Consider the following 27,257-nt stretch of genomic DNA (forward strand, 5'->3'; position numbering starts at 1 on the left):
CCCATTTGAATACGATGCTGACAAATAAGATGCTAACTTTGATTCATAAATAGAAATATACAACAGTTAGTTCTGGCCCCACAAGCTGATGTGTGTGTATATATTATATACACACACACACACACACACACACACACACATCTGTAGGAGATGCTCAAGCCATTTGAATGTTTACTTCTTACTTTCCAGTAAATGGATACTTTTAAGATCACAAATTTGACAAGATAGTGGTTAAAAACAAAGGAAGAAACACTCTCTCTTTCATCCCCTTTTTATATATTGTTCTGTGCAAATTGTAACTTTTTGAATAAATTTTTCAATAAACATTTTGCAAATATTATTTACTTTTTTCTACAGACAAATGATTTTGTCCTTCAGTCAAGTAAAATGTGGATTTACTTATCTCTAGGATAAGTCTCTGAAAAAGCTTAATGTTAAGCCCTGATCAGGCTAGCATAGTTATGCTTATAGCTTTCTCCCTCATCAATTACATGACACTAACTGCACTTTGTGCATGCATAATCACTATACTAGTGCTTGATAAAAGGCCACACTGATAACATAGGAGCACTTTGCAAGCAGCTGCGGTGCAGTAAAGAAGCAGCATGATTACTGCTTCTGATCTAAACTACAGTTCTCTGCTCTCAAAAAACTACTAACACATGCATATTGATCATTGCAGCTTTAGTGACTATGCATGCATCAGTGCATGTATGAGCTTAAATATAGGACACTAAATTATCGGCTCTAAGTCAGATATTGTACCAATATAAGCAAACAGTCCAATACTGTAATTAATACTATTTTTTTCTTTACAATTCTGTGCACATACAACTACTCAAGCAGCGTACTTGCTTAGCCACACATCTCCCGAAACAGATCAGCAGTGTTCATACAACAGATACTGCAGAAATGTTGCAGTGTCACAGTTTATCTGAAAAGCGACGCCATCTGCTAACTCTGTTCTGAGGCCAGACAGGAGTGCTGCCTTGTCACTGTTGACACTTGTTTCTTTGAAAGCTGGAGGTTGTGCAAGCTCCCTGCTGTGCTTCCCTGGGTGGAGATGCCAGGGTGCTAGAGCATAGCATATTAAAATTCATAAGCACTTTGATCACTTTTATGATGACATTACCCTATAGCAGCCTGCAATGCTAACTCAGGCATTCACGCACAACATGGCACCCAAAACTTCATGACACGGCATGTCAACTTGCATCCCTGACCCATAACAGAACTACTGAAAAAAATCTGTATCTATGCAAGTAACAGAATGTCAACTTTAGTTTACAGTAGCATAAACCACAACAGTAAGTCTGAGATTACTTCACAAGTCAACACAGTTTAAGGCACAGTGTGTGTGTTGATTTAGACATACCGTTTTTGTGATGCTATCCTAGTGGTTTATGAACTAATTTTTAGCTACATTAACATTGTCTTGGCTAATCTACCATATTGAAATAAGAAGAAAATTAGAATTTCTTCATCTAGTTGTACGTCATTGCCACAAATTGTAACTGAGGATGCACAATGATATCATGTGCTATGATATCACAATGAATCATATTGCTATATGCTCCACAATTATTGGCACCCCTCGTTAAGATGTGTTCTTAGGCTTCTAATATATATATATATATATATATATATATATATATATATATATATATATATATATATATATTAAATAATATAGGGCAACAATGCAAAAAAAAGAGAAAAATCCAACCTTTAATTCAAGTGCATTTATTCAGTGGGAAAAACCCCACATTAAGAAATAATTCTTTTACATGAAATCATCTGTGCAACAATTATTGGCACCCCTGATGTTAATACTTTGTACAACCACCTTTTGCCAACAAGACAGCACTTACTCTTCTCCTATAACATTTCACAAGATGGGAGAATACAGACAGAGGGATCTTCGACCATTCCTCCTTGCACAATCTCTCTAAATCGTCCAGAGTCCTGGGTCCTCTCCTATGCACTCTCCTCTTCAGCTCACCTCACAGGTTTCCAATTGGGTTGAGGTCTGGGGACTGAGATGATCATGGGAGGAGCTTGATTTTCTGTCTGGTGAACCATTTTTGTGTAGATTTGGCCACATGTTTAGGGTCATTATCTTGCTGAAAGACCCAGTGACGACCTATCTTCAGCTTTCAGGCAGAGGCCACCAGATTTTGATTTAAAATGTCCTGGTATTTCAAAGAGCTCATGATGCCATGCACCCTAACCTTTGGAAGAGAAACAGGCCCACAGCATCACAGATCCTCCCCCATTCTTCACAGTGGGCATGAGGTACTTTTCCGCATACTCATCTTTTGTGTTACGCCAGACCCACTTATAGTGTTTGTTGCAAAAAGCTCTATATTGGTCTCATCTGACCAAAGCACATGGTCCCAGGTGAAGACCCAGTACTGCTTAGCAAACTCCAGACATTTACGTTTATGCTTGTAATTGAGAAAAGGCTTTTTCCATGGATGCCTTCCAAACAGCTTGTTAGCATGTAGATAGTGCCTGATGGTTGTTATGGAGACTTGTGAACAGTGAGCTTTGGAGAACTTTACTTCTCTTACCATCCTCCTCACTGTGTGTGGTGGCAAGACAAACCTGCGTCCTTGTCCAGGCTTGTCTGCCACTGTTCCAGTTGTTTTAAACTTCTTGATGATTCCTCTGACTGTAGATATGGACAGGTGTAGGTTAGTGGCTATTTTCTTGTAACCATTGCCTGAATTATGAAGGTCCACACACATCTGCCTTACTTAAATGTTGTGTTCTCTTGTCTTTCCCATGTTGAAGAGTGGATAAGAGAAATAGGCCTCTGTGTCACATCATATTTATACCCCAGGGAAACAGAAAGTGATGAATTACTAATTAAAGTTTCATAGATACTCTGATCAACTTAAAAAACTACAGTAGAAATGACAGAAATGCCTCAATTACATTTATTTTCTAGGAATTGTTAGGGGTGCCAGTAATTGTGGAAAAGGTGATTTTATGAAAAATAATGATTTCTTACGCAGGGATTTATTTTTTAATTCACTTGAACTCACTAAATAGAATTAGAATTTAGAATTCACTCATTCATTTTTCTACAGTTTTCAGTGTGAGATGATGCTTCTGAAATAAAAATTTATTTTAAGGCTTTTAACACATCTTAATGAGGGGAGCATTTTATTAATTTGTAACCTTGTAGAAATAAAAGTCCTCCCTGGCTTCCAACTTGACCCTTGATAGCTGTTAGCTCATCTGAGGTAACTTTGGTTACTCATCCAACACAAAAACCAACAGATGTTCTTTAGCTGTTTTTCATTAATTAAACATATTTTCAAGAGCATTCCACTTTGTGCTAATGCATTTTTGTGTAACACCAGTGCTGTCAAGTAAAAAGGTTTACAGTGCTACATTATATTGGGTCAAAATCTGTTTTGACGTAGTTTTTCCTTGATGAATTCTAGCCAGAATACATATCCCTACTCAAGACTGCTATTTTTGTCAGTATGTTTTCAATATTTTCAATGTTAATTTATTAACTTTAATTTAGATTGTCATGTAGATTGCACTATCCCTGACCTTCAGAACCAATAGGAAAGTTTGATGACTCTGCCCAATAAGTTCAGAAAAACTAAAGTGCGAAAGTAAACTATGATTTGAATTCACAGACGAAATAGCTGTGAACAGCTCGACTGATTTAGGGGGGAAAAGGACACATTTCATAACTGATACACAAAGCAGCTGCATCAGTTAAGAGGAACAAAGAACACCAAAACCCATCTGATTGGACTAAATAAAGGGAGAGGATTATGTAATATCTTTCTCTCTCTTTTGCACTCTCCTTATTGCTCTATCTCTCTGTTATGATGAAATCATTCTCGAGCTGGGCCCTGGAGTCAGATTTCAGTCGCAGACTGGCCATTGTCAAAACTGTCTGCAAAAAGCATTACATCTCTACCTTAATCTCATATTGAGCATCACGCTCTCTCATATTCACCCAGAGACACACACACACACACACACGCAAACACAAAAAAACCAAAGCACTGCCAGGGCTTTGCGTTCTTTGCTTTCAGCAGTTCTTCACTGAAGCCCTAGCGGCAGCATTAGCAGACTTGCCGAGTCTCACAGCAGATTTGCTGTTATGTCTACCAATTCTCTGCAGTTCTTCTGCTTTGGCTAGCTTTACGCTCCATGTTGCTTCTAAAAAAAACTTGTGACTTGCCTGCCCTTGTGTTCTTCTCTGAATGCAGGAGAGGAGGGCCATGTTGTGGAGAAACAGGAGAAAGATGAAGAACAAGAAGAGGTCAAAGCCAAGGGCACTAAAAAACACTGCAAAACACAAAGGCACAGGCTGGAAAAGGCACAAAAATGATGATGTAAGTTGCGGGGCTAATGCGGCATGAAGACGAGGGCAGGTTTAAGGCAGATTAAGCATGGACCCTGTCCCAGTCCACTATTAAAATGGACCCATACCAACCTCGCCTCTGGACTCCATCCACACATGAAAATACACACACACACAATTCTACTGCCATTAACGGAAAACTTTAAAGGAGTGACGCTGAACTGATGATACCAGGCTGAAAGAGGAGAGCTGAGCGAGGCTGAGATTTAGGAAAGGAGAGAGAAAGAGCAGGGGAGGGGTGGTGGAAGATAAGGCGGATGACAGATTGCACACTGCTGCTAGCGTCTGCGCTTTTCTCTCACCCTCTTTATTTTATTTATTTGTGATGAATCTGCTTCCTGCTGAACAATGAACTGAGCGAGTAGCAGTTATGTGCGGCGGTTGGCACAGTGTGCACAAAGAGGGCACAAAAAAAGTGGGAGATGGGGGAGAGAAAAAGGAGTGAGGGGGCCAGAATTCTCAAACCTGGTTCAATCAGGTTCGGACATCATTTCCAACATATGCATCAGGCTCAGGCCAGGTTTGAAATTCACATTCATTAATTTACAACAGATTTTACCCTGCATACAGTTTTAATCTGGTAAACTGAAGTCACTCACTCATGCTGTTAAAAGAATTAATACAAATAAATACCAGAGGCGATCTAAAGAGCAAAGACACACACACGTTTTCTAAGCCGCTTCTCCCTCAGGGTCGCGGGAAGAGCGAAGACAATGGAAGTTAAATCTATGATTCTTAAAGAGGTCATGTATGATCATGTGATGTGATTTTGGTTGTGTCAGATTTGGACACAAAGTTATTGGGCTATATTTTAGTTCAGAACAAATTTCCAGGCCTGATTAAGGCTTTAGTGAATGCAGTGGGGCACGATGCTGACACACACACACACACAATGAGCACACACATCACACGTGACATAATACATGAACATGTATACAAACACATACACTTCTACATAATGTAGCAGAGAGTGAATCAGTGCAGTGTTGCAGTATGAGACTGTAGAGCTCTGTAATGGTAAGTTATATCCAGAGCTAAGAAGCCTACGCAGTGACATCTGATGTTGAGGAGTGTGTTGGGACAACATGGACTAGGAAAGGGGCTGCATTAACAGCCTGTGACCTCTGTGTGTGTAAGTGTGTATCTGTGTGTGTGTGTGTGAATCCCGCGTGAGCAGGTTGGGATGACTCAGAGTGACAGACGCACCATCTTCTTGTGCGTCAGTGACCAATCGATCATCAGTAGCTCCTCAGGGGAAGGTGAGTATGCAACACTGCACACACTGAAAGCATTCTGCACCAGAGCCAAACCTACACTCTCAGCCACCACATATTCACTGTAGCCATGTCTCAAAGCCAAAGAAACAGCCCAGGAAGGCTGTGCTTCTCAGCCGCAAATGTCAGGTCTGTATCGTGTTGCAGGATCCTTCAAATTTCTGAGAAAGTAACACCTTAAAATCCCAGGCTTATTACAAACGAAGGCTTATTATTGTAGAACTACAGGGACTTCAAACTGGCTGAGCTATTCTTAGGTTATTGAAGTATGTAATCAAACTTTGGGTCTGCAGGTGGGCCATTTATGGGGTTAAATGACTCAACAGATGTATCCTTTAAGACCTTCAGTTACCCACAATCCTTCAGGTGCCTGCAAAACCATTTGAAAAATGGCAGAAACAGCTGTGAATGGTGAGATGCTGCAACACCAGAGTTTATAGTGAAATATAAAGGAGAGTAACATTTAAATTAATATTCTTAAATATTACCCATTGCTCACATCAGTAAGCCACGATATGTCAATATAGCCTCCTTATGACATCTCAAATGTGCGTGAGTGAGCACTGAAGAGGAGGCAACATATACCAGTGGAAGGTCTCTTCTACCTTGGCTGTAGTCTTCACAGCTATGAAACACAACTCATCACACTGCTTCCCTGTTTTATGTATTAAAGTAAAAGTTCAGTGCTATATGTAAATTGCCCTGTACTCCAAATTTAGTCAATTGACTAAAACATGTTTGGTTTCATCTAAAGTTTCCTTTTTTGGTTTTGCAATGGAGTTGCATCACTAATAAAAAAAATTTACAAAAATCAAATTTGCAGGTAGCTAAAAGCAGCAGCTCACTTTAAACCCATAGTTTGTCTGCAGTTGTACAGCATGGGTGACTCCACAGCTCAAAAACAGGTGGCAAATTTTACTCAAAGTGGCTGAAGGACACCCCTGATCAAATGTTCTAATGATTTTCTAAGTGAAGGAAGTATACATCCTCTATAGCAAACAATCTTAGAGGACAAAATTCTGTTTACTTGCTTTTTTGTGTTTTTTCATGGACTTATAGAACATATAATTTGACCAGGGGCACCCAGACTGTAGTATCGGTCATGGTTATAATATTATAAAACTTGGCAATAAACCAATAAATCAATTGGATCAATTCACAAACAGCGTTCACCTCTTCCACACATTCCCTTTTACCCAGGAACTAATTGATAATTGAACAGAAAGGTGTTACGCATGAATGCGAGCCAGATTTAAAATCCAGTAAAGCTGACATGACTTTACCTGCACAAGACCCAGTACAACCCAGAAATTATCATGTGAGAACAGAAGATAATACTTTACAGAGAAATACAAATATGACTAGATTACAGCCGGCAAAGCAGAACATTTCTGCAATGCTTCTATTGTTGGTTTTTGCTTTTTTATTGTTTAGTATTGAGAGTGAAATCCTCTACAGGAAAGCGTTAAAAATATACCCTGTACGTCAATACAACTGGGCTGCTCTCTGAAAATTTTCAGATAGGCCGAGGAACAAGACAAGGCTGCCCTCTCTCTGCATTGCTTTTTTCCATGGTGATTGAGCCACTGGCAAAAACAATTAGATGCCACCTGGACATCTCCGGTATTAGAGCAGGAGGAGCGGACCACACTAGGCGGATGATGTTTTGCTGTATCTGGCCCACCCAGAAAAATCTATTCCAGCTATAATGAAGTGTATATCAGAATACAGTACATTCTCTGGCTATAAGATATTTTTTTTTAATCATTAGCTTTACCTTTAAATATATCCCTTAACACACCTTGGGTAGTTACTGTCATGATTGGCCCTTCCCAGTCCTGTCCATGTGTTTGTGTTGTGTGTTGGTTTAGCCCATGTGCATTTGTTTTGGTTTCCTAGTCTGGCCCCTTTTTTTGGTTACTCCGCCCCTGATTGTGTCCATCTGTGTTTCCACCTGTCCCTTGTTTACCCTTATGTATTAAAGCCCTGTGTTTCCCCCTGCCTGGTTACTGGTCTTTGTTCAAATTTTTTGGCTGTATGCTCGTGCTGTTTGATTTGTTTGGTCTGTTTCTCCGTTGTAGATTTCAGTCTGTGTTTATTGCGTTATGTCTGTACCCAAATCTATCAGTGTTGGCTACTTGAACCTGGACTGTCTAGACCATTACCCTGGATTTGCCCATAATAAATCTCACTTATCTCCGCATTTGCATCCGCCTCCTTGCTCCCCAGTGTTACAGTTACATCTTCCTTTCAATTAGCACTCGAGGGTTTTAAATACTTAGATATGCATATTACTCCAGACCTTAATCTTACTGACAAATTATTCTCCACTAATCAATAATATAAAACACGATCTTACATTATGCAACTTTCTCCCTATTTCCTTATTTGGCAGGGTGAATGTTATAAGAATGAATATCCTTCCTCACTTACTTTATTTATTTCAGTCAATCCCTTGTCATTTACCTACATGTTTGTTCAAGGATTTAGAGAATTTTTTCAAAAGTTGTATGGAATAAAATTAAATGAAATGAAATAAAAGGCCAAGACTTAAATTTTCCAGATTAATGAGTGCGAAGGAGGAAAGGGATGCCTGTGTGTATATGCAATTGTATTATTGGTCATCTCAAATTAAGCATAATGATCAGCTGGTGTACAAATAGGCTGGACTCTCGCTGGGTCTCTATGGAAACTGAAGTGTGTAGCCCTATTCCTTTTGATTGCTTAATGTTCATTAATAATGCTGCAAAGGTGAGGTGTGTCTCTGAGAATTTTGTTTTATACAATACTCTTATGGCCTGGACAGACGTTAAGAAATATCTTAATATTCCTCTGTGTCTTTCAATACTGTACCCCCAAATGTTCCTCATCTTGTGTTCATGAGCTTAATTTTAAATTTATGAATAGGATATACTTTACAGATGTTCGCTTACCGATGATGTTTCCAGACAGATCTAACTTGTGTTTTAAATGTAAAACTGAAAAAGGAACATTTTTTCATGCTTTTTGGCAGTGTAAAAAAATTGGCATTTTCTGGGACAGAAGGTACAGGAGCAGAACGTATTTTTACTAATAGCAAATTTTTGTTTCTAATGTTTTCATTTCTGGCAAAAAAAATGTATCCTAATTCGATGGGCCAGCCCCTCTCCACCATCTGCACAACTCTGCTTCCTCTGGAAAAACTGACCTACGATCTACATCACCAAACGGATAAATTCTGGAAACATTGGACCCCCTGTGGACTTACGTAGAGAACCTTTCTTAAAATCTTATGTATGTTGGTCTGATGTGTGAGATTTAAACGTATGACTGTCCATACTGAATAGAGTGCTATATATATATATATATATATATATATATATATATATATATATATATATATATACACCCTGTACATGTACATGACTGTTTCTTTGCAAAAGTGATGTAGCATGACTTTCAAAGAAGAACAGTTGTGTTTTATGGTTGAGATTTCAGATTTCAGTCAACAAAAAGTATATTTTATAAAGATCTGGTATGTATAAGCATGTTTGTCTTGATCAAATACCATTTAAGAGCTGCATGTGTGAACAATGTGAAGCATGAAAAATTGCTGCTAAAAGTATCCCAGTACTCCCAGGTTTGAAATCATTGACTGGCATGACCCTGTGTGCTTCACTAGGTTCAGCACAGATAGCATACAATAAGTCTTAGTTTAGTAAGGTAGCAGTAAAAAATACTGAAAGTGACTTGAAAATTTTACACAGCGTAGTAACAAAGTGTGACCATTAGTTTGTGTACTGCAATTAAATCTCTTTACAGAAGGTTTTATTGAGGTTTTATTGAGGCTCCTGCCAATGAGCTTGACTGTGTGTGCCAATAGGTCAGAGGTGCGGGACGTTTTTGGAAAGTGGAGATTTTCTTCAGTGCAAGCGATTTGAACATGATGCTAATTTGCGAGGTTTAACATCTCGTTATTTTTAACCAATTAAGTCTCATAGCTCCAGAGCAACACCAAAGAAACAAACTTTGGACACTTGACCACGTCTTGGCCGATCAACTTCTTTTGGCATTATCACTTTTAGAAAAACAAAATGTGCAACTAATAAAATGGTACATTCTTGCTGCAATTCGACTAGACTGCAGCACAGCACATTCCGTACTGTTTTCTACAGTGTAATTTGTGTGAAAATGACCAGTTAGTCAGCCAGTGCAAAAATCAATTAGTGAATTAACTTAGAAAGTTCCAGAAATTTGCCCAGCTTGGTCATGTATCTCTACCCGCTGGAAGGAAGCAGTCACGGAGGCAGCATGTGTCACTCATCGTTAATGGCTGTACCTGGCCAGCTTCCAGGCTGGAGTAAGTGATACTTCAGCACTGGAGCAGAAGACTACTGGAGGCCTAAGAAATGGGCCAGGAGAGAGAGAGAGAGAGAGAGAGAGAGAGAGAGAGAGATGAAGAGGGCACTCCTCTTAGCCCTCTGTGCAGGAGCATCTCTGAACGGCTGTTTCTCAAGCTCTCTGCCTGGTCACGCTTTCAGTCCTCTAACACTCGCTCTTCCCTCAGCCCTGGGGGTAGTAATTAATATGACAGACATTGTATAGAGTCTTTGTGCATGCGTGATTCATTCTGTGGGAGTTGCGTGAGGAGCAGTTCTAATTAAACCCCATTTTTTTAATTCTATAAAGTCGAGCACTTCACTTTCAGCTATTGTTTTCTCCTCGGGTCTCTCTTTAGCTCCTCTGCAGCAATGAGACATGGACCATGTTTCCAAAGACCCCCCCCCCAAAAAAAAACAAAAAACGATTTCGGTCAAAATAGATGTCAAATTTAGAGAAGCATATGAGAAGAGTGGTTGAATAATGGAAGTTATTTCTAAAATATGTATTTGAACTGATGAGGAATAACCTAGGCTTTACAATCCCATTAGAACTGCTTAGCCAAACTTGGTGACTGATAGTTCGTGACCTACTTTACCTCACTGGAAAAGGCTGATCAGTAGAGACTAGATGGATGTGGGTAGTGCTGTGCCTTCCTCTCTCTATCTCTCTATCTCTCTCTCTTTCATACAATAAAAACGTACCTGAAAATACCTCTTCTCTTCATCCCTATATCTAAGGGAGTGAGAAGGATATGCTATTACAAAATCATCAAAACAGCGAGCTAAGCATTTCAGCACACACAGGGTTCCGGCAGTTTTGATCATGTAGGCAAGGACAAACCAATGGACCCTAGACAGTTCTTCTCTTTTCCTCTCCTTCCCTTTTATCTTATCTTCCTCTAATCCCTCTATCGTGTTCGTCCTTGTTTTGTCCCATTTTGGGCCTCATAGCTGTTTTTGTGCCTTTGTTGTGCTGGTTTGTTCTTGTTGGACTGCTGTATAAGTCATCAGACTCTATCACTCTCTCCCACTCACCAAGGAGGGTACACATATCTCTCCTGATGGCAGTGCTTTTCAATTTTAATAAATCTTTCCAATATGATGAGACACATATATTTCACTATAGTGACATCAGGACACCCTCACCCTGGTCCGTGAAGAGGGGTCTCACCGTGCCATTAACTACCAAGCCAGGACCACCACGCAGAGCTTACAGGCATGCAGGGGATTATGGGTAATCCAGAAGGACCAGTGGACTCTATGTTCTGGGTCACTTCACAGCTGTGTGTGTGCATGTCTATGTGACAGGTGTGTGTGTGCTGGGGGTGACAGGCTGTGGTGTCTCTTCGGGGTTATGCAGAGGTGAGGCTGGGTGGGCATCACAGAAAGCAGTGCAGAGAGGAAAGGAGGGACAGAGGCAGGAAGGCTGTGACTAATGTGGCAGTCAGGTTTGGGTGGCTGAACACAGGGCATAACAGGAACAATTCCAACTGGAGGACTCATGAAGGCTTCAGTGTACCCAAAATTGGATTAACCAACACATACAAAGTGCTTCTGCATGTCTGTCCTCCCACGGTTAGTCTTCCTCTTCCAGCATGGTTGTTCCAGCAAGCCGGGCCTGTGTCTGTATATGCAAATGGACTGCTGAATTAGGCAGCATGTGCATAAAAATAAAACGCCATTTCATCGCTGTTGTAAGAAAGCATTTCCAAAAAGACAACTTTATAGAAGAGAGATAACATGTTCTGAACTTCATCTATGTCAATGTTACAATATTTTATTTGTCTAGAATTATTATTTAAAATTTTATAAGATAAGATAAGAGTTATTTTAGGCTATATTTACTGCTCTAATAATTGAGGCATGCTCATAAGTAAGGGGCATGTGGCTTTCAAAGGGTGAAAAAAAAAAAAAGGATGGTTAGTAGAGATGGCACCAATCAGAGCTATCAGGCCGATATCAGCAGAAAATGCCAGATCGGATACCAATTGGGATAAAGAATGGATTCAATCGAACCCTGTAACAAATCTAGTCTGAAATGGTGCATATACACTCACATTGATCTTTTTTCCACCATAGAGCCAAATGGTTCCCATGGCCTGTGGACACGTGAGACCCGGTTTCTGTTACCATCTGCTGTACTGCTAAACTACTACCACAAAACTGCTGCAGCTGCTCTATGCTAAAAAAAAAAGGCAAAGACCAGTAGCATTCAATGCTGGTCTAAGTTGGTTTATGCTGATCTAGTGCTAGTCTGGTGCTGGTTTTGCTGAAGATCGACATAACAACTTCCACTGTTACTGCCCAGCATATCAGCATGTAAAACAACAACATATGCTGATAACCAGCTAAACTGATCTATGCTGGTTGTTCTATCAGGGCAAACACCAACTATGGTTTCCAGTCAATCCCAACACTATTCATACACTCAGCCATGACTTTTTGTCTTCTTCAGTTGTGTCAGCAGAGAAGCTATTCAAAATCGAACCAATGTTGTTTGGCAGTTCTGGCCTGTTAACTAACCTAGCATTAGTTTAATTTTGTTTGTCTTTAGTTGCTGTTAGATTAATGGTTTGATATGTATTAAATGATGTAATGAAAATCTCGTATTGCATTTATTGACTTGATGACCAAGTAAGCAAACTGAACTTTTTATTTGATTGTTTTCTATGTTCTAAAAACCTCTTCAACCTAACCTGTTTAACCAAGCAACCAAAACTATACCTATACAAATCCACCATGACATCCTTGTCAAACCCAGTGTAGCCCCTTATATTTAAAGGTAAGCAGCAGAGTAAAGTGGGTAGCTGGGACGGTCCACTGGGGCTCCAGCATGCAGCACACAGTTGCCAAGTCCATAAATCCTGACTGCAAACACATTGGACTCTGCGTATGTTTGCCTTGCCTGCAGCACTCTTCAATAGCTCCACACTAAATGGGAAATCACATCCCACTGGACTCTTCACTAAGCAAACGTATGGATCATAATCTGTTGGCTGAGGGTTTTTCTCTCCAGCTTCAGCCGCATATCCCTGCTTTCAGAGCAGCCTAAAACACTGCACGAAGTACAATTATGCTCTATATATAACTCTAAGATTTACTTCCACTCTTGTTTCGAAGCATTGTCACTGAGCCATGCTAATTTGTGCTTTATAATGATAAAGTGCTGTTACTGCAACTTCACAGCTGTCCTCACAGCTTTCTTAATATTTTGATGAGACATTAATACACAAACACTAAAACGCACACTTTGGTAGGTTGACTGCATGGTGTCCCTCTGTTTGTTATTTAGTTGTCAGAGAAGTTTCCCACCTTAGACACACACAGCGATCAGCTAAAATAAGAGGTTTGACTTAAGACATGGCAGCTTGAATATCTTTCAGTTAAATACACACCACACTATGGCATGTAGGGAAAAACACCAATTCCACAAATTTTTGAAAATTTCTGAAGGCTTCAGTGTTTGAGTGTAAAGTCATTCCAAGAGTGGTTTGATGTGAATGACTCATTGTGGAGAAACGTACAGACACAGATTTCTTTACAGTGGTGGTGATAGGAACAAGGGGTCACAATATCTACAATGCAAACAGAGGCATTTTATTTACTATCCAAAACAAAAATAGTGCTAAATCTAAAAAAATAAGTTTTCTTTGAGAAATATTTTGTTACACATGCTCCTTTGTATTTTAGTTTTGACTCACATTGTTCACTCAAAATGATCATAAATCAATGTCTCACGAATCAGGCAGTGTTTTCACAACCATATAATGTAACACCTTTCTGTTATGCAGCTTTAATAAGCATTAAGTGCTTCATCCAAAGGTTTACTACACACTTTTATTACCAAAGAACAACTCAGCCAGTTTATATTATAGTCCTCATAATTGCTGAAAAATAAGCCATAGTATGTAATCAGCCTGTGATTTTAAGGAGGAAATATGCAAATTTTTTTTAAAGATGGTGGAATTCCCCTTTAACAGAAAGAACAAGACATATTGCACAAGAATATTGTTATATCTTACACAAAACAGACTAAAAGTAACCAGCAGTTTAAAAAACAGTTCTTGCAAATGGGAATATATGGTAATCCAAAGCAAACAGACAAACAAAAAACAGCTTGACTGCTTCTGATAACATTATAACTGTATTTTTGAAACTGCATGATTCATGAACAAAGATTTCCTTTACACTACAGGTTTTGATCAAGTATGATTCTTATTTTATCATGCTACTTGTTACATAATATGTGGGAATTAGCATAACTGAATATGGATATTCATTTGTCCTTGAGCCAGCATTACAGTTTCCTCCACCGCGAGTGACATTCTGCACTGCTGATGTCCGTCCTAATTAACACTGATCAAAAGTGATTGTCTCCTTTCACTAATAGTTAATTATTTATAAACTTTTAATGCTCTCTAAACATGAAAGGCTTCCATTCATGGTCAAACAAAATCATGTCAGACAATGCCCATCTCCAATTCTGCAGTGATGGTGAAATGAACAAATAAATAATGAAGGAAAACACATTAGTCAAATTTTTTTCTGTAAGCCTCAGTTAGAAAAGCAGCTAATCAGCTTCTTTGAGGATTAAAATAAATACTGCCATTCCTCATTAGTTCATTTTCCTCTCCACTTTTCTTTTTTCACTATTTCCAGGTATTTCCATCACAGATGATTACATAAGCTTCGGGTGTGTGAGCAGACATCTGAAAAATGGCTTTTTAACTGCTGCAATCATCATAAAATCAGGATTTGATCAAGCTGGCTGGCAGAGGGGGGAGATTAATGAAGGCAAAGGAGCACTGTGACCCGGTCCAGAGGAGACAGAGCTGAGGCCAGGAATGGACCGGACAATTAGCACCACCACTCACGCTGGCTACCGTCAAGGACACAAGCTGTTTATTCAAATGAGCTGTGATAAGGCTTAATGTGAATGCCGGCTTATTGCTCTCCTCCTAATGAGCAAAATCACAGCGCTCCCCCAGAACAGGTGCACAGCCAAAGACAGGCAGCAAAATGTAAAACATCACTAATTGGCAAATACATGATAAAAAAATCATAGCTGGTGGTGGGATATGATTCAGGCTAAACATATGCTGCATCTGACCGCCCATCTATCAACTATTTCAAAAGACTGATGGCAAGTTCTGAGAAATAATCAGCTCTTTCCACATCAATTCAAGTTCTAAATCCATTCCTCAAGACAGAAGACTGTCAACACAAGCTATTTTGGTAAATTAAAAAATTTGTCAAAATTCAGAAGTATGGCTCTGTAATAAAAATATTAATTTTACTTTTCGTACATTAATGACTAGTGGAAAACTACAGAAATTAAATTTGCATCAATTAGTCAATCAGACATAATTACATGATTTCTTAATAACAGAAATAATATGACATAAATAATACAAAATAACTGAACAAATAAAAAAGGAAGCAGTATATCGTTATAAAAATTGGAAATGCTGCATGTAGCCTCTATTGAGTCATTATGCTTCTATCACTTCCAACATGTTAAACAAAGTCAAAGAAAGTGAATGGGAGTCACACTGGGTTTTCCCATGGGTCACAATTGACTGTTCAGATGTTTGCATCTCCTAATAAAACACACCATTCAGCAGATTCAATCAAAGCAGGGACTGAGTGCTAGAGACCCTCCAACAGCGGTTGTGCTTTAGTTTTAAAAGTGTGACACCTGACATACCGCTAGCAGGCTCAAACACAACTACAGCATTTTAGCATAACTTTGAAATATCAAATCATTTGAGAACAGATATTAGAAAAACAAGACTTTCTTCAGAATGGGTGCTGAAATACTACACATGCATTTTGAAAGCAGTGATGACAAGTCCAGAGACGCTCTGTACAGCTAGATACCAATACACTGTCAGTAACAGCATAAAAACATCTACTGCCAGTGCTCAGACAAACAGTCACAGACCTGTACACATACACAGGAGAGACTTCAAGTGACTTAGATAAGTTAAACAAAAATAGCTGATTGTTAAGATTATTCATGTATTTTTATCACAATTTTATTGTGTATTTTCATTTTCATTTTGCATATTTCTGTCTTAAACATTTAAAAAAAATATGAATAACAAAGCTGAGTTTGTGCTGAATCACCATTTGATAATAGGATATTATATAACCATGTTACAGTCAAAAACAGATTTAGCCAGCAGACCAGTTTTAGGCACTTCAAGCACCTTTTTTCTTTCACATTTTCTTGAAATGTGTCTATGCACTACATACTGTGCCCTCCAGACATATTGGTACCTTGGTAAACATGAGCAAAAGAGGCTGTAAAAACATTCTTTATTGCTTATTCTTTTGATATTTCATTCAGAATATTACCAAAAACATGGTTCCACTCAAAGTTATTGTAACGTGGCAAACTGTAGAAGCTTGGGTTTCTTTGCCCTGAAAGCAAAGGTCTCCTTCTGGCAACCCCCCTTGTGGCTGTTCCCAACTTGAGGTTATGTAGGTGGTCTTTGATTGTGGTCTGGAAACATTCTGACCCCAAGACCTAACTAATTTCTGTTATTTTTAAATGATCTTTAATAAACAGTTGCTGCTTGAATTTTTATTTTGTGAATTATATGCACAATGTGTGGACGGACTAATGAAACAAACTGAAGAGTTAATTTGCTAATCAATATTAATAATGTCAGTCATATTATTTACACACTGCACTGAAGTCAGGCAAGGACTCAAGCTGTAGACTAAAGCCCTTCCTGATTAAAAAAAAGGAAGGAAAACACTTTCCTCTTAAATTAAGAGCTTTTCATGTTACTTAAGATGCCGTGAGATGAAGACGGGCATGGAGGGGAGAAATTTAGAACTCAACTTTGAGGCTTAAATTAAACTCTTAATCTCTGGAAGAGTTTTTTAGGACTCTTTAGGACTCTTTCCAAACCCCTGTCCTGCAGCATGGAGATGCTACACATATATCACACAGGGCTGGTTGCCGACGCTATTTTGAGACAGTCCCATGTTTAAAGTCTTATGTTACCTTCACATGTTTCTTGTAAAGCACAGGCCTTAGCCCCTCCAAGGCCACTAGACCTTTCTAATTAGGTTCCTTTTTTAATGAAGGGGAGATCTCATCAGTGAAACAAGTAATACTTTGTATAAATTGTGCAGAAACATCCTGTGCAGTATAAGTGATGTAAGAGAAAGCATTGAATGAAGTATAAAAACTGAGCAAAACATGCAAAGATTCAAGAAAATACACACATGTGCACACACAGGTTCTCACTGCACTATAGCTCAAAGAAGGCCACTGAAATGCTGTTTCTATTTAACTTCAATCCAACTTGCAATGTACCAATGGTTTAATGCAGTAATCTATTAATATTTCCACTGTGGCATGAGGACCAGACCATACTCCCACACTCGTCCATTTAAAGTAGCCAGAAACAAAAGCATAACTCCTATAAGCACAACTGATATCTAAGCATGCTGGGATTAATCTGTTTTGCTCTAAACATGCCTCAGCTTCAGCAGTGTTACCTGTTTGCATGGTCGTAATTGTGTTTGTCCCATAAACATGCTGTCGGTAGTGTTCTTCAACCAATTATCTAGACTAATGAAACTTTGCTAGAAGTGGGCAACATGACCAGAAGCAAATTGGAGGTCTGTTCATTTCTCATGTTTCTTCTTAAATATGTCATTTTTGCAAATGTTGAATAAAAAACTAAGATGGAACAGACAAAACCACTTTAATGGTTACAAACAGAACTGCCAAATTTAAAAAAAGGCTATGAAAAACTTCTTAGTGAACTTCTTAGTTGTTATCTTGGCCCATTTCCTACAGGGCTTACAATCTACTTTTGTATTTTAGATTTTCTTTTCTTTTTTCTTGAACTACTTGAGCAGCTTTATGAACCAAAAACAGTCATTATTTATTTTTTCATGACCATTTTCCAAACTCTTATTCTTCCCAATTAAAATACAGTTTTTTTTTGTTACTGTGCCTTTAAGACTGATACATGTAAATGATCTCATCTCTGTTCTGATTGGCTGCCCTTATTCAAATGGCAGTTCCAATTGAAACACTTCTTATAACTTCTGCACGAATCGGCAGAGCTAAACTGTTGTAGGCAATATAGGCAAATTTTTCAAGGTTTTCATGACATCACACAGATCATGAATTTAAAATACATTGTTTTTGCAGCTTAGTTTCCATATATGGATGATATGGACTGGAGACTGAAGGGTGTGTTTTGAAACTTTAACGTTTGCATTCTATGTCAAACTCTTTTACTCTATAAAACGGAGGCAAATTGTTATCCGCCACATGGGCACTTTATACTTTACTATGGTGAAACTTGTAATGTCTCTGAACAGAAAGCTGTCCCCAAGATGTCAATGTTGACTTTGAAGGACTATACACTCTATGTGCATTTCATTAATCACACATCTATGCATTTAATGAATCACACATTCCCTGATCCGGTTGGGCTGCATTAAATTAATCACAGCACAGAAGCGCAAACATATTGACACGTCTGCATATGACCACAGTTCATCTTTCCTGTCCAGTAACTCAATGACATTAAAGATTTCCTTTCAAGTGGAGAGCATCAAACATGCATAGTCACATTCAACCCTTTTTCTTCCTGTCCCCGTCTCCCTGTCTATGTCCCTCTATGTCCTACACTTGTTCTCTCACTGCTAGCCTGGATTGAGTGTTTGCTGGGCTTTTAGAGCATGGGCAAAGGCTCTGATGGGGTAGGTAACAGAGTGGAATGTTTAATTCATAGCCAAATGCACTTTTAGGCCAGACACAGAGTGGTGTAAGTAGGGATATCCTACAGGGAAGACCCAGATAAAGCTATGCAAAACACCGAGCAGAAACAGCATCAGACACAGTGACAGCAAGATTTCTGTTTGTGCCCAGAAAGAGAGAGAGAGAGAGAGAGAGAGAGAGAGAGAGGGGTGGTTGGTCAGTTCATCCTATTCTCTATGAATTCTGCAGCAGCTCAGACATCACAGCACATTAAACACTACTTTGTGTGTGAAACTGGGTTTTAGTGGGCACACATGTTTGGGTGTGTGTGTGCCTGTGTGTCTGATAGTGAGCACAACTATTATTTTAAATATGGGAACAAGTCTTTTTAAGTTTTTGGTAACAATAAGCCATTAAAAATAAATAATACACGGCAGTTACCTATTTATAATAATTTATCCACCTTCACATTTGATTCCCACTTTCTCATTTTATTCAGAGGAATTCCACCATATTTTTTACATTTTCTGCATAATTAAGTTGTTAAGATGTAAACAAAGTGCTTCAGAGTGGTTTGATGTCAAATGCTTTCTTCTAGAAAAACTGTCAGAATTGATTAGAACAGTGGTGATAGCAACCAAACGCCTTAATGCCTCTAAAATGTTTTGATTTAAAATCTAACTTTTAAAATCCATTCATACAGTATGTACATGCAGGACACTGTAAGGCAAAATAGTACCCAGTCCTAGACTTACGACTATTTTATCATTATAAACTTTACATATTTATACATAAACATGGAAGACATGTAGGTTCACTGGTCATTTTGGATTGTAAATAAAAAGGCTATACTTGCATGGTACACACAGAGACCTGTGGTTAATTTCACCAATGTTGTAAACAAATGCTAGATAGTATGTTTCTGACTCTTGAACCATTTCACATCAAATTACTGAATTACTTTGTTTATCTGAACTACTGAATTATGCAGAAATTCTGAAAAATCCTCATCTTTAATTTTCGTTTTCAAAGTTGTACCAGCTTGCTACAAAATATTCTTATTCTGGACTACTACAGAAATAATATATTGAATTATTCCTACATCTGCAATCACTTTTTATTTTATCTGCATACATTGATTACAAACTTTGGCATGCTGAATCCAAACTTCCAAATGGTGGTGTGTAAGAGCAAATAAGTCACAAGTGAAAATCAGCTTCCACAACCTCAGTGCAGCACCCCTATTGTCTATTAATTGCACCGTTATGAATTTATACTAATCTTCTGCACATTTGACTGATAGCATGACTATGTATGAGTCCTACCTGCAGTGCGCTGTTGAGGAAGCAGCTGTTCTGGCCCGGCTCATTGCTAAGGCCTTTGCTGGGAGCGATGGAGGTCATGGTGCGCGGGGTGAACATCCCCTGCAGCCCGCTGCTGCCTGAAGCAAAGTAGTTCCGCTTCCACGACATGGGTCCAGCTCCACTGCCTCAGCCAATCACCACCAAGGCCACGTCCTTCCCCAGCCAAACAAGCAGGAGTAGGACGGCATCATCCTGAACCAGGCGTGGGGGTGTGGCCAAGCAAGCGTGTGACTAATATGAATGTGCACGTGTGTATGTAAGAGAGAAAAGGCAGAGTTATCAGTGCTAGACTGGCTCCTATGTCACTCCCATGTGAGAGCTGTACATGTGGCTTAACTCCCTCCTCCTTATGCCTGAAGGACTCGTACAGATGGAGTGAGAAACCAAGAAATGAACAACTGTGTGGAGGTGTGCAGAGGACAGCGACGTTCCCTCTCTTAGAAGCTAGACGTCACAACAATCCTGCTGACTCCACCTGAGATGATGAAGTGGGGTCAGTTGCACTGAGTGGCCTGGTTAAGACTGGGCCATTTGCTTTCTGCAGTGGCTGTACTGGTTTACAGTGTATCTGTGTGTGTGCCGGTATTTCACTCTGATCCTGGAGTGAGGGAGACTTCTGAGAGCCAAGCCAGTGTGCTCTTCTTCAAAGCTCCTCAACAGAGTCACGAGAACAGAACCTTAACTCTCTTCAAAGCCTGTACAGAGAGAGAGAGAGAGAGAAAAAAAAAAAACAGTAAGTTAATGGCACTCTCCCTGACATTAGCTATAGACAGTTGAGAACCACTGTTCAAAAGTTTTCAATAGTTCTGTGTTCATCGAATTTCTTTGAAAATTGAGAATCGTGCTGTCTAGGAGCTTGTGTCCATCAGATTGATGTTTTGTAAAAAAATGCTTTACATAACGATGTTTCCTGCCAAAAGCTAATGCAGCTATCTCTGTTTATCAATAAAAAGTGATTTTTGACACGTTTCCATCTTATTATTTCCATTATTTCCATTCCAACATTCTAATTTGTGTATGTCACAATTTGTGCATGTTTGGCCTCCCTGTCTTCCCCATAGCCTAATAAATGCCATTTATTTGTTTTTGGAAATGTTACAGGAAATATCACATATCTGGTGCTGATAACGCCAAGGTTGCGGGTTCGATCCCCGTACGGGCCACTAGCTCAATTTTGAGGGCAGTCATGGGCTGGAGGTTAGGGAACCAGCCCTGTGACCGGAAGGTTGCCGGTTTGATCCCTTTGGCTGACAGTCCATGACTGAAGTGCCCTTGAGCAAGGCACAAACCCCCAACTGCTCCCCGGGCACCATGGATAGGGCTGCCCACTGCTCCGGGCAAGTGTGCTCACTGCCCCCTAGTGTTCACTAGTGTGCATGTATGTGGGTGTTTCACTGCATGGATGGGTCTAATTTCACAGTGTGAAAACACAGTGACAAATGGTTGTAAATTCTATATCTCTGCCACGCCACCTTTTCTAGACTCTCTCTTCCTTTCAGAAACATACTCGTCTCCTCCTCACTCCAGCTATTCCTCTCTATTACGCAGTTTGTGCTTCAGGTAAGATGCAGATGAGGGAAATCTCTAACATGACACTACATTCATGCATAAATACATTCTTTTTTCTTGTTTCTATTTGTGACATATGAGGTATTGATAAGCAATCTGTCTGCTAAAATTGAATGGAAAAGTTAATATAGATGATTACCATTTCTGTAGCCTACATCAACAAACGTTTTGAAGCATTTAAAAAAAATGATTGGGATGGAAATGTATCTAGAAATATCTGCTTTAACACAATGGATTCAACTCATTAACTAATTAGCAAGGCCTTTGTGAATTAAATTTAGCGCATTAGAAGAGAGAACATGTTTGACATGTCTACCTTAGACAATGATGTAAACTTAGACTACTAATTATTAATAGAATCCTGGTCCAAATTCAGTCACGATGTGACAAGTGAGCATTGCAGACCCTAACCCTAAAGGCTGCATTTTCCTTGACTGAAATATAATTATCATTGGTCCACCATATCAGAAATACCATCAAATACTGACTGAAAACATCAACAAACTGGAACTCCTCTTCTGAACAAGCTCATCCATTTTCACACTCTCTCATGGACAGTAAATCTCATGTAACAGCATTTTGTTGTATCTCATGTATAGCATTCTGTAATGTCCAGTGTATGTATATATATTTAATTAGCTGGTGATGCTATGTTTATATAGACTAGTGTGAGCTAATCATAGGTTAAAATGATTGTAAAGAGGTAATGGTTAAACAAAGGTGAAGCAATAAAAAAATAATTTAATGCGAAAGAGAACAAAAGAAAGATATGCTGCACTTGTTACATACCTAATGTTATGTACTTAATACTATCAATTATTGGCCCAAGGCTATTTTGATGTATCCATAAAGATAAGCAGAACAGCAAATGATTATATAATGACTGAGGAAGATGTACATAATTCAAAATAAAGCAAAAACTTGCAAATAGCGTCTAGTATCTAGTTTACAATATGTCAACCTGCACTGTATAAGTTGTTACTAAATAACTACAACTGCTATTATGACCGCTGACTCAAAACTTTTGAACAGCAATGTCAAGCAATATTTGCTTTCTTATATTAAAGGACAGAACAGGAGATGATTTTCTTCTTTGTCATTTTATCATCTAAATGATCTCCCTACTGCTTCTCCCTCTCCACCCTCCACCCTTTTCTATTCCCAACATGGCAGAGTGAGCGAGAGGTACAGGGAGGGAGAGAACCAATGAAACGCTGCAGAGGCACAGCAAGCATCAGCTCCAGGTTACAGGATGTCCAACACTGTCCTGTGCCCTCTTCTGACCTCATATACACAAACACACTCACAGGTAGTCTACGACCTCACAGTCTGAGCCGGCCTCCAGGGCTTGGCCACAGTAGGGGTTGTTTCAGGGCGGGGGCACTGTTTAGACGCTCATGTGGAAAATGAGGCATGTGAAAAGCTTGAGCGTGATAGACCTGAGGCAGGTGCTGCACTGGGTCACACACACCCTACTTTCCACCGTCTAACACACATCAGCTGTGTGTGGGTGGGAGGGAGGGTGTGCATTAGTGGTTCTGTTTTGCATTACCCTGACAGGCTTTAGAAATAAGGATGGCTGTAGAAATAAGGAAGACTGAAATGAATATTTGATCTCATCTTACTGAAATAAGGCATGTGTGGTCTAAAATACAACCCCAATTCCAGTGAAGTTGGGACGTTGTGTAAAGCATAAATAAAAACAGAATACAATGATTTGCAAATCGTTTTCAACCTATATTCAATTGAATACACTACAAAGACAAGATATTTAATGTTCAAACGGATAAACTTTATTGTTTTTTGCAAATATTCACTCATTTTGAATTTGATGCCTGCAACACATTCCAAAGAAGTTGGGACAGGGGCATGTTTACTACTGTGTTACATCACCTTTCCTTTTAACAACACTCAATAAGCGTTTGGGAACTGAGGACACAAATTGTTGAAGCTTTGTAGGTGGAATTCTTTCCCATTCTTGCTTGATGTACAATTTCAGTTGCTCAACAGTCTCCATTGTCATATTTTGCACTTCATAATGCACCACACATTTTCAAAGGGAGACAGGTCTGGACTGCAGGCAGGCCAGTCTAGTACCCGCATTCTTTTACTACAAAGCCACGCTGTTGTAACACGTGCAGAATGTGGCTTGGCATTGTCTTGCTGAAATAAGCAGGATGTCCCTGAAAAAGACGTTGCTTGGATGGCAGCATATGTTGCTCCAAAACCTGTATGTACCTTTCAGCATTAATGGTGCCTTCACAGATGTGCAAGTTACCCATGCCATGGGCACTAACACACCCCCAGACCATCAGAGATGCTGGCTTTTGTACTTTGCACAGATAACAATCCAGACAGTCCTTTTCCTCTTTGGCCTGGGGGACACGACGTCCACGTTTGACAGTGGTTTTCTGAAGTGTTCCTGAGCCCATGTGGTAATATCCGTTACAGAATGATGTTGGTTTTTAATGCAGTGCCGCCTGAGGGATCGAAGGTCACGGGCACTCAATATTGGTTTTCTGTCTTGCCGCTTACTTGCAGATATTTCTCTTTTGTTGATTTTATGGACTGTAGATGATCCCTAAATTCCTTGCAATTGCACGTTGAGAAACATTGTTCTTAAACTGTTGGACTATTTGCTCACTCAGTTGTTCACAAAGTGGTGAACCTCGCCCCATCCATGCTTGTGAACGACTGAGCCTTTCAGGGATGCTCACTTTATACCCAATCATGACACTCACCTGTTTCCAATTAACCTGTTCACCTGTGGAATGTTCCAAACGTGATTTTTGAGCATTCCTTAACTTTTGTTGCCCCTGTGCCAACTTCTTTGGAAGGTGTTGCAGGCATCAAATTCAAAATGAGTGAATATTAACAAAGGACAATAAAGTTTATCTGTTTGAACATTAAATATCTTGTCTTTGTAGTGTATTCAATTGAATATAGGTTGAAAAGGATTTGCAAATCATCGTATTCTGTTTTTATTTATGTTTTACTCAACATCCCAACTTCATTGGAATTGGGGTTGTATATAATAACCAAAACGTCTAGCAACAGTCATATGAAAACACACTGGCAGTGAAATTGTTCATATGCTTGTATGTCAAATACTGATGTTTTTCCATGTATTTATACTGTCTGTTTACTTAACTACAACAAGTAACAGACTTTCTTGCAATACATACAAAAGGCCATACAGTTTATTAAGTATAATTCAATCACTAGGAATGTTCTATGAAGAATGTTAGAGAAGCAGTTCCTTTAAATTATTTTAAGCATTAAATTTTAATCTTTAGAAAAGTAGAACGCACCAGTGTGAGCTTGTATTCAAGACTAGAGGTGTTACAAAGTGCTGATAAAAAGTGAAAAGTTTCACTGTGTAATTTCAATTTTTTGGTATCGTCATTACAAAAGTAAAAAAAAAAACGATTTAAAGGAACTGCTGCCTACACAAGCTGTCCACATGCAAGCTATTTATATTATCTAAACACATTTTCCAACGTAGCCCCACAAGATGCTGTAAATGTTACCTGAATTTCACAGAACGTATCTTTTTTCTATTTAAAAATGCAGGTAGAAAATGGGAAAATTGTTTAAAATGCTCACCCATGCATGTAGTTTTGATCCCCAATGGAAATTTGTGAGCCTGCATAATAAACAGGCACATAATAGGGCCTGTTATGATCATTAATGTTTTAGCTGACAATTAACTGTCATATAAATATATATGATTAACAACAGAATGTTTCAATCATTTTTTCAGGTTTTCATTAATTTTCACAATAATGTAGACCTCTATATATGTTTAGATGGCCTCTATATAAGTCTAAATCAGTTGATTAGCTATCTTGCTCACCATAGTGGATAACACACACATTCACAAAAATGTCTACAATTGCAAGACTCATGTAAAGTCAAGCAAAATTTACTTTCATCTCTCCCTGTCAAGCATGTGGATTAACTATTTAGCTATTATGCCGGCTTATCTTATCTTATTAGCTAATATTAGTTACTGACAAGAATATTGCACTATTCTGCTCACAGATACAAACATCTTCAGTTACATAGACTCAAGTGCAGAATCAAGTAAAGCTTACATTTTATCCCAAGAGTCTGAAAACATGAGCAAAAACACTCGTTTGTGGGTATATGCTAATAAGGCCTTTGCATGATTACACATACTACACGTATTTATACGCACAGTGCAAAGACATCTGTGAAAAAACATGACATCAAAATAGGGGACAAAACAACAAAGTAAGGCATTAATATTTAGTATTGTATATGTAAACAACAGCCACTGTGAAATGCAAACAGACACTAAATAATAAATAAATGAGTGGTGTGCATATATCTTGGTTTTAGGATGTATGTTATTGTTTGTATACAGAATATGTTCTATTATTCATTTTGAGATGCTGAGGATGGTAGGAAAAAGCATTGTGGACCCCTATCAGCACCTCCTAGGAATTCAATGGTGGAATAAGCTGGTATTCTCGATGCCCGGATGCAAGGTGTTACTGGATATCACATCACATGAAGGTCAAAATTTGCTACCAAATGACATTTTCCTTTAAAGGCTATACTTGTCTCTAACTGTGCCAACACTCTTACTCTTAACTGTTACATTTGTTTGCATTGTAGTGACATAACCTCAAAGCAGCCAACAGCTAACAAGGACAGTAGGGGTGGAAGATCACTGTCACACTGCTTCACAACATGTTTTTCCCAACATATTGCAAATATCAGTGGTCCTTAAAGAACACATTAACCACATGTGCCATAACGAAGCATAATGTGGAATGCTCATTCATATGAACTTGAGTGAGAGAGGGTTTAATGTCGGCCCACTTTTTGCAGCTATAACATAACAGCTTCAACTCTTCTGGGAAGGCTTTCCACAAGGGTTAGGAGTGTGTTTATGGGAATTTTTAACCATTCTTCCAGAAGCGCATTTGTGAGGTCAGACACTGATGTTGGATGAGAAGGCCTGGCTTGCAGTCTCCACTCTAATTCATCCCAAAGGTGTTCTATTGGGTTGTGCAGGCCAGTCAAGTTCTTCTACACAAAACTCACTCATCCATGTCTTTATGGACCTTGCTTTGTGCACTGGTGCACAGTCATGTTGGAACAGGAAGGGGCCGTCCCCAAACTGTTCCCACAAAGTTGGGAGAATGAAATTGTCCAAAATCTCTTGGTCTGCTGAAGCATTAAGAGTTCCTTTCACTGGAACTAAGGGGCCAAGCCCAACTCCTGAAAAACAACCCCACACCATAATCCCCCTTCCACCAAACTTAACACTTGGCACAATGCAGTTAGACAAGTATCGTTCTCCTGGCAACCAGCAAACCCTGCCTCGTCCGTCGGATTGCCAGACGGAGAAGCATGATTTATGACTCCAGAGAACATGTCTCCACCACTCTAGTGTCCAGTGGTCGATGCTCTGTACTGAACCTGTTGATGTAAGGGTTGGATGCAGCTGCTTAGCCTTGGAAACTCATTCCACGAAGCTCTCTATGCTGTTCTTGAGCTAATCTGAAGGCCATATGAAGT

At 39.1% G+C, this 27,257-nt stretch overlaps 1 protein-coding gene across 7 annotated transcripts in view; it reads right to left on the bottom strand.

The window, feature by feature from the left end:
* usp54b (ubiquitin specific peptidase 54b) overlaps positions 1-27,257 on the bottom strand; it is a 145,800-nt gene that overhangs the window by 75,032 nt on the left and 43,511 nt on the right. For all 7 annotated transcript variants that reach the window (XM_037543931.1, XM_037543928.1, XM_037543927.1 and 4 more), the window contains exon 2: positions 20,097-20,830. In XM_037543931.1, the coding sequence (XP_037399828.1) occupies positions 20,097-20,243 (147 nt within the window). In that variant the 5' untranslated portion in view covers positions 20,244-20,830. The remainder of the gene's footprint in view (positions 1-20,096; positions 20,831-27,257) is intronic.

The sequence above is a fragment of the Pygocentrus nattereri genome, chromosome 13 (genome assembly GCF_015220715.1).
Source record: "Pygocentrus nattereri isolate fPygNat1 chromosome 13, fPygNat1.pri, whole genome shotgun sequence".
NCBI classification, from domain to species: domain Eukaryota; kingdom Metazoa; phylum Chordata; class Actinopteri; order Characiformes; family Serrasalmidae; genus Pygocentrus; species Pygocentrus nattereri.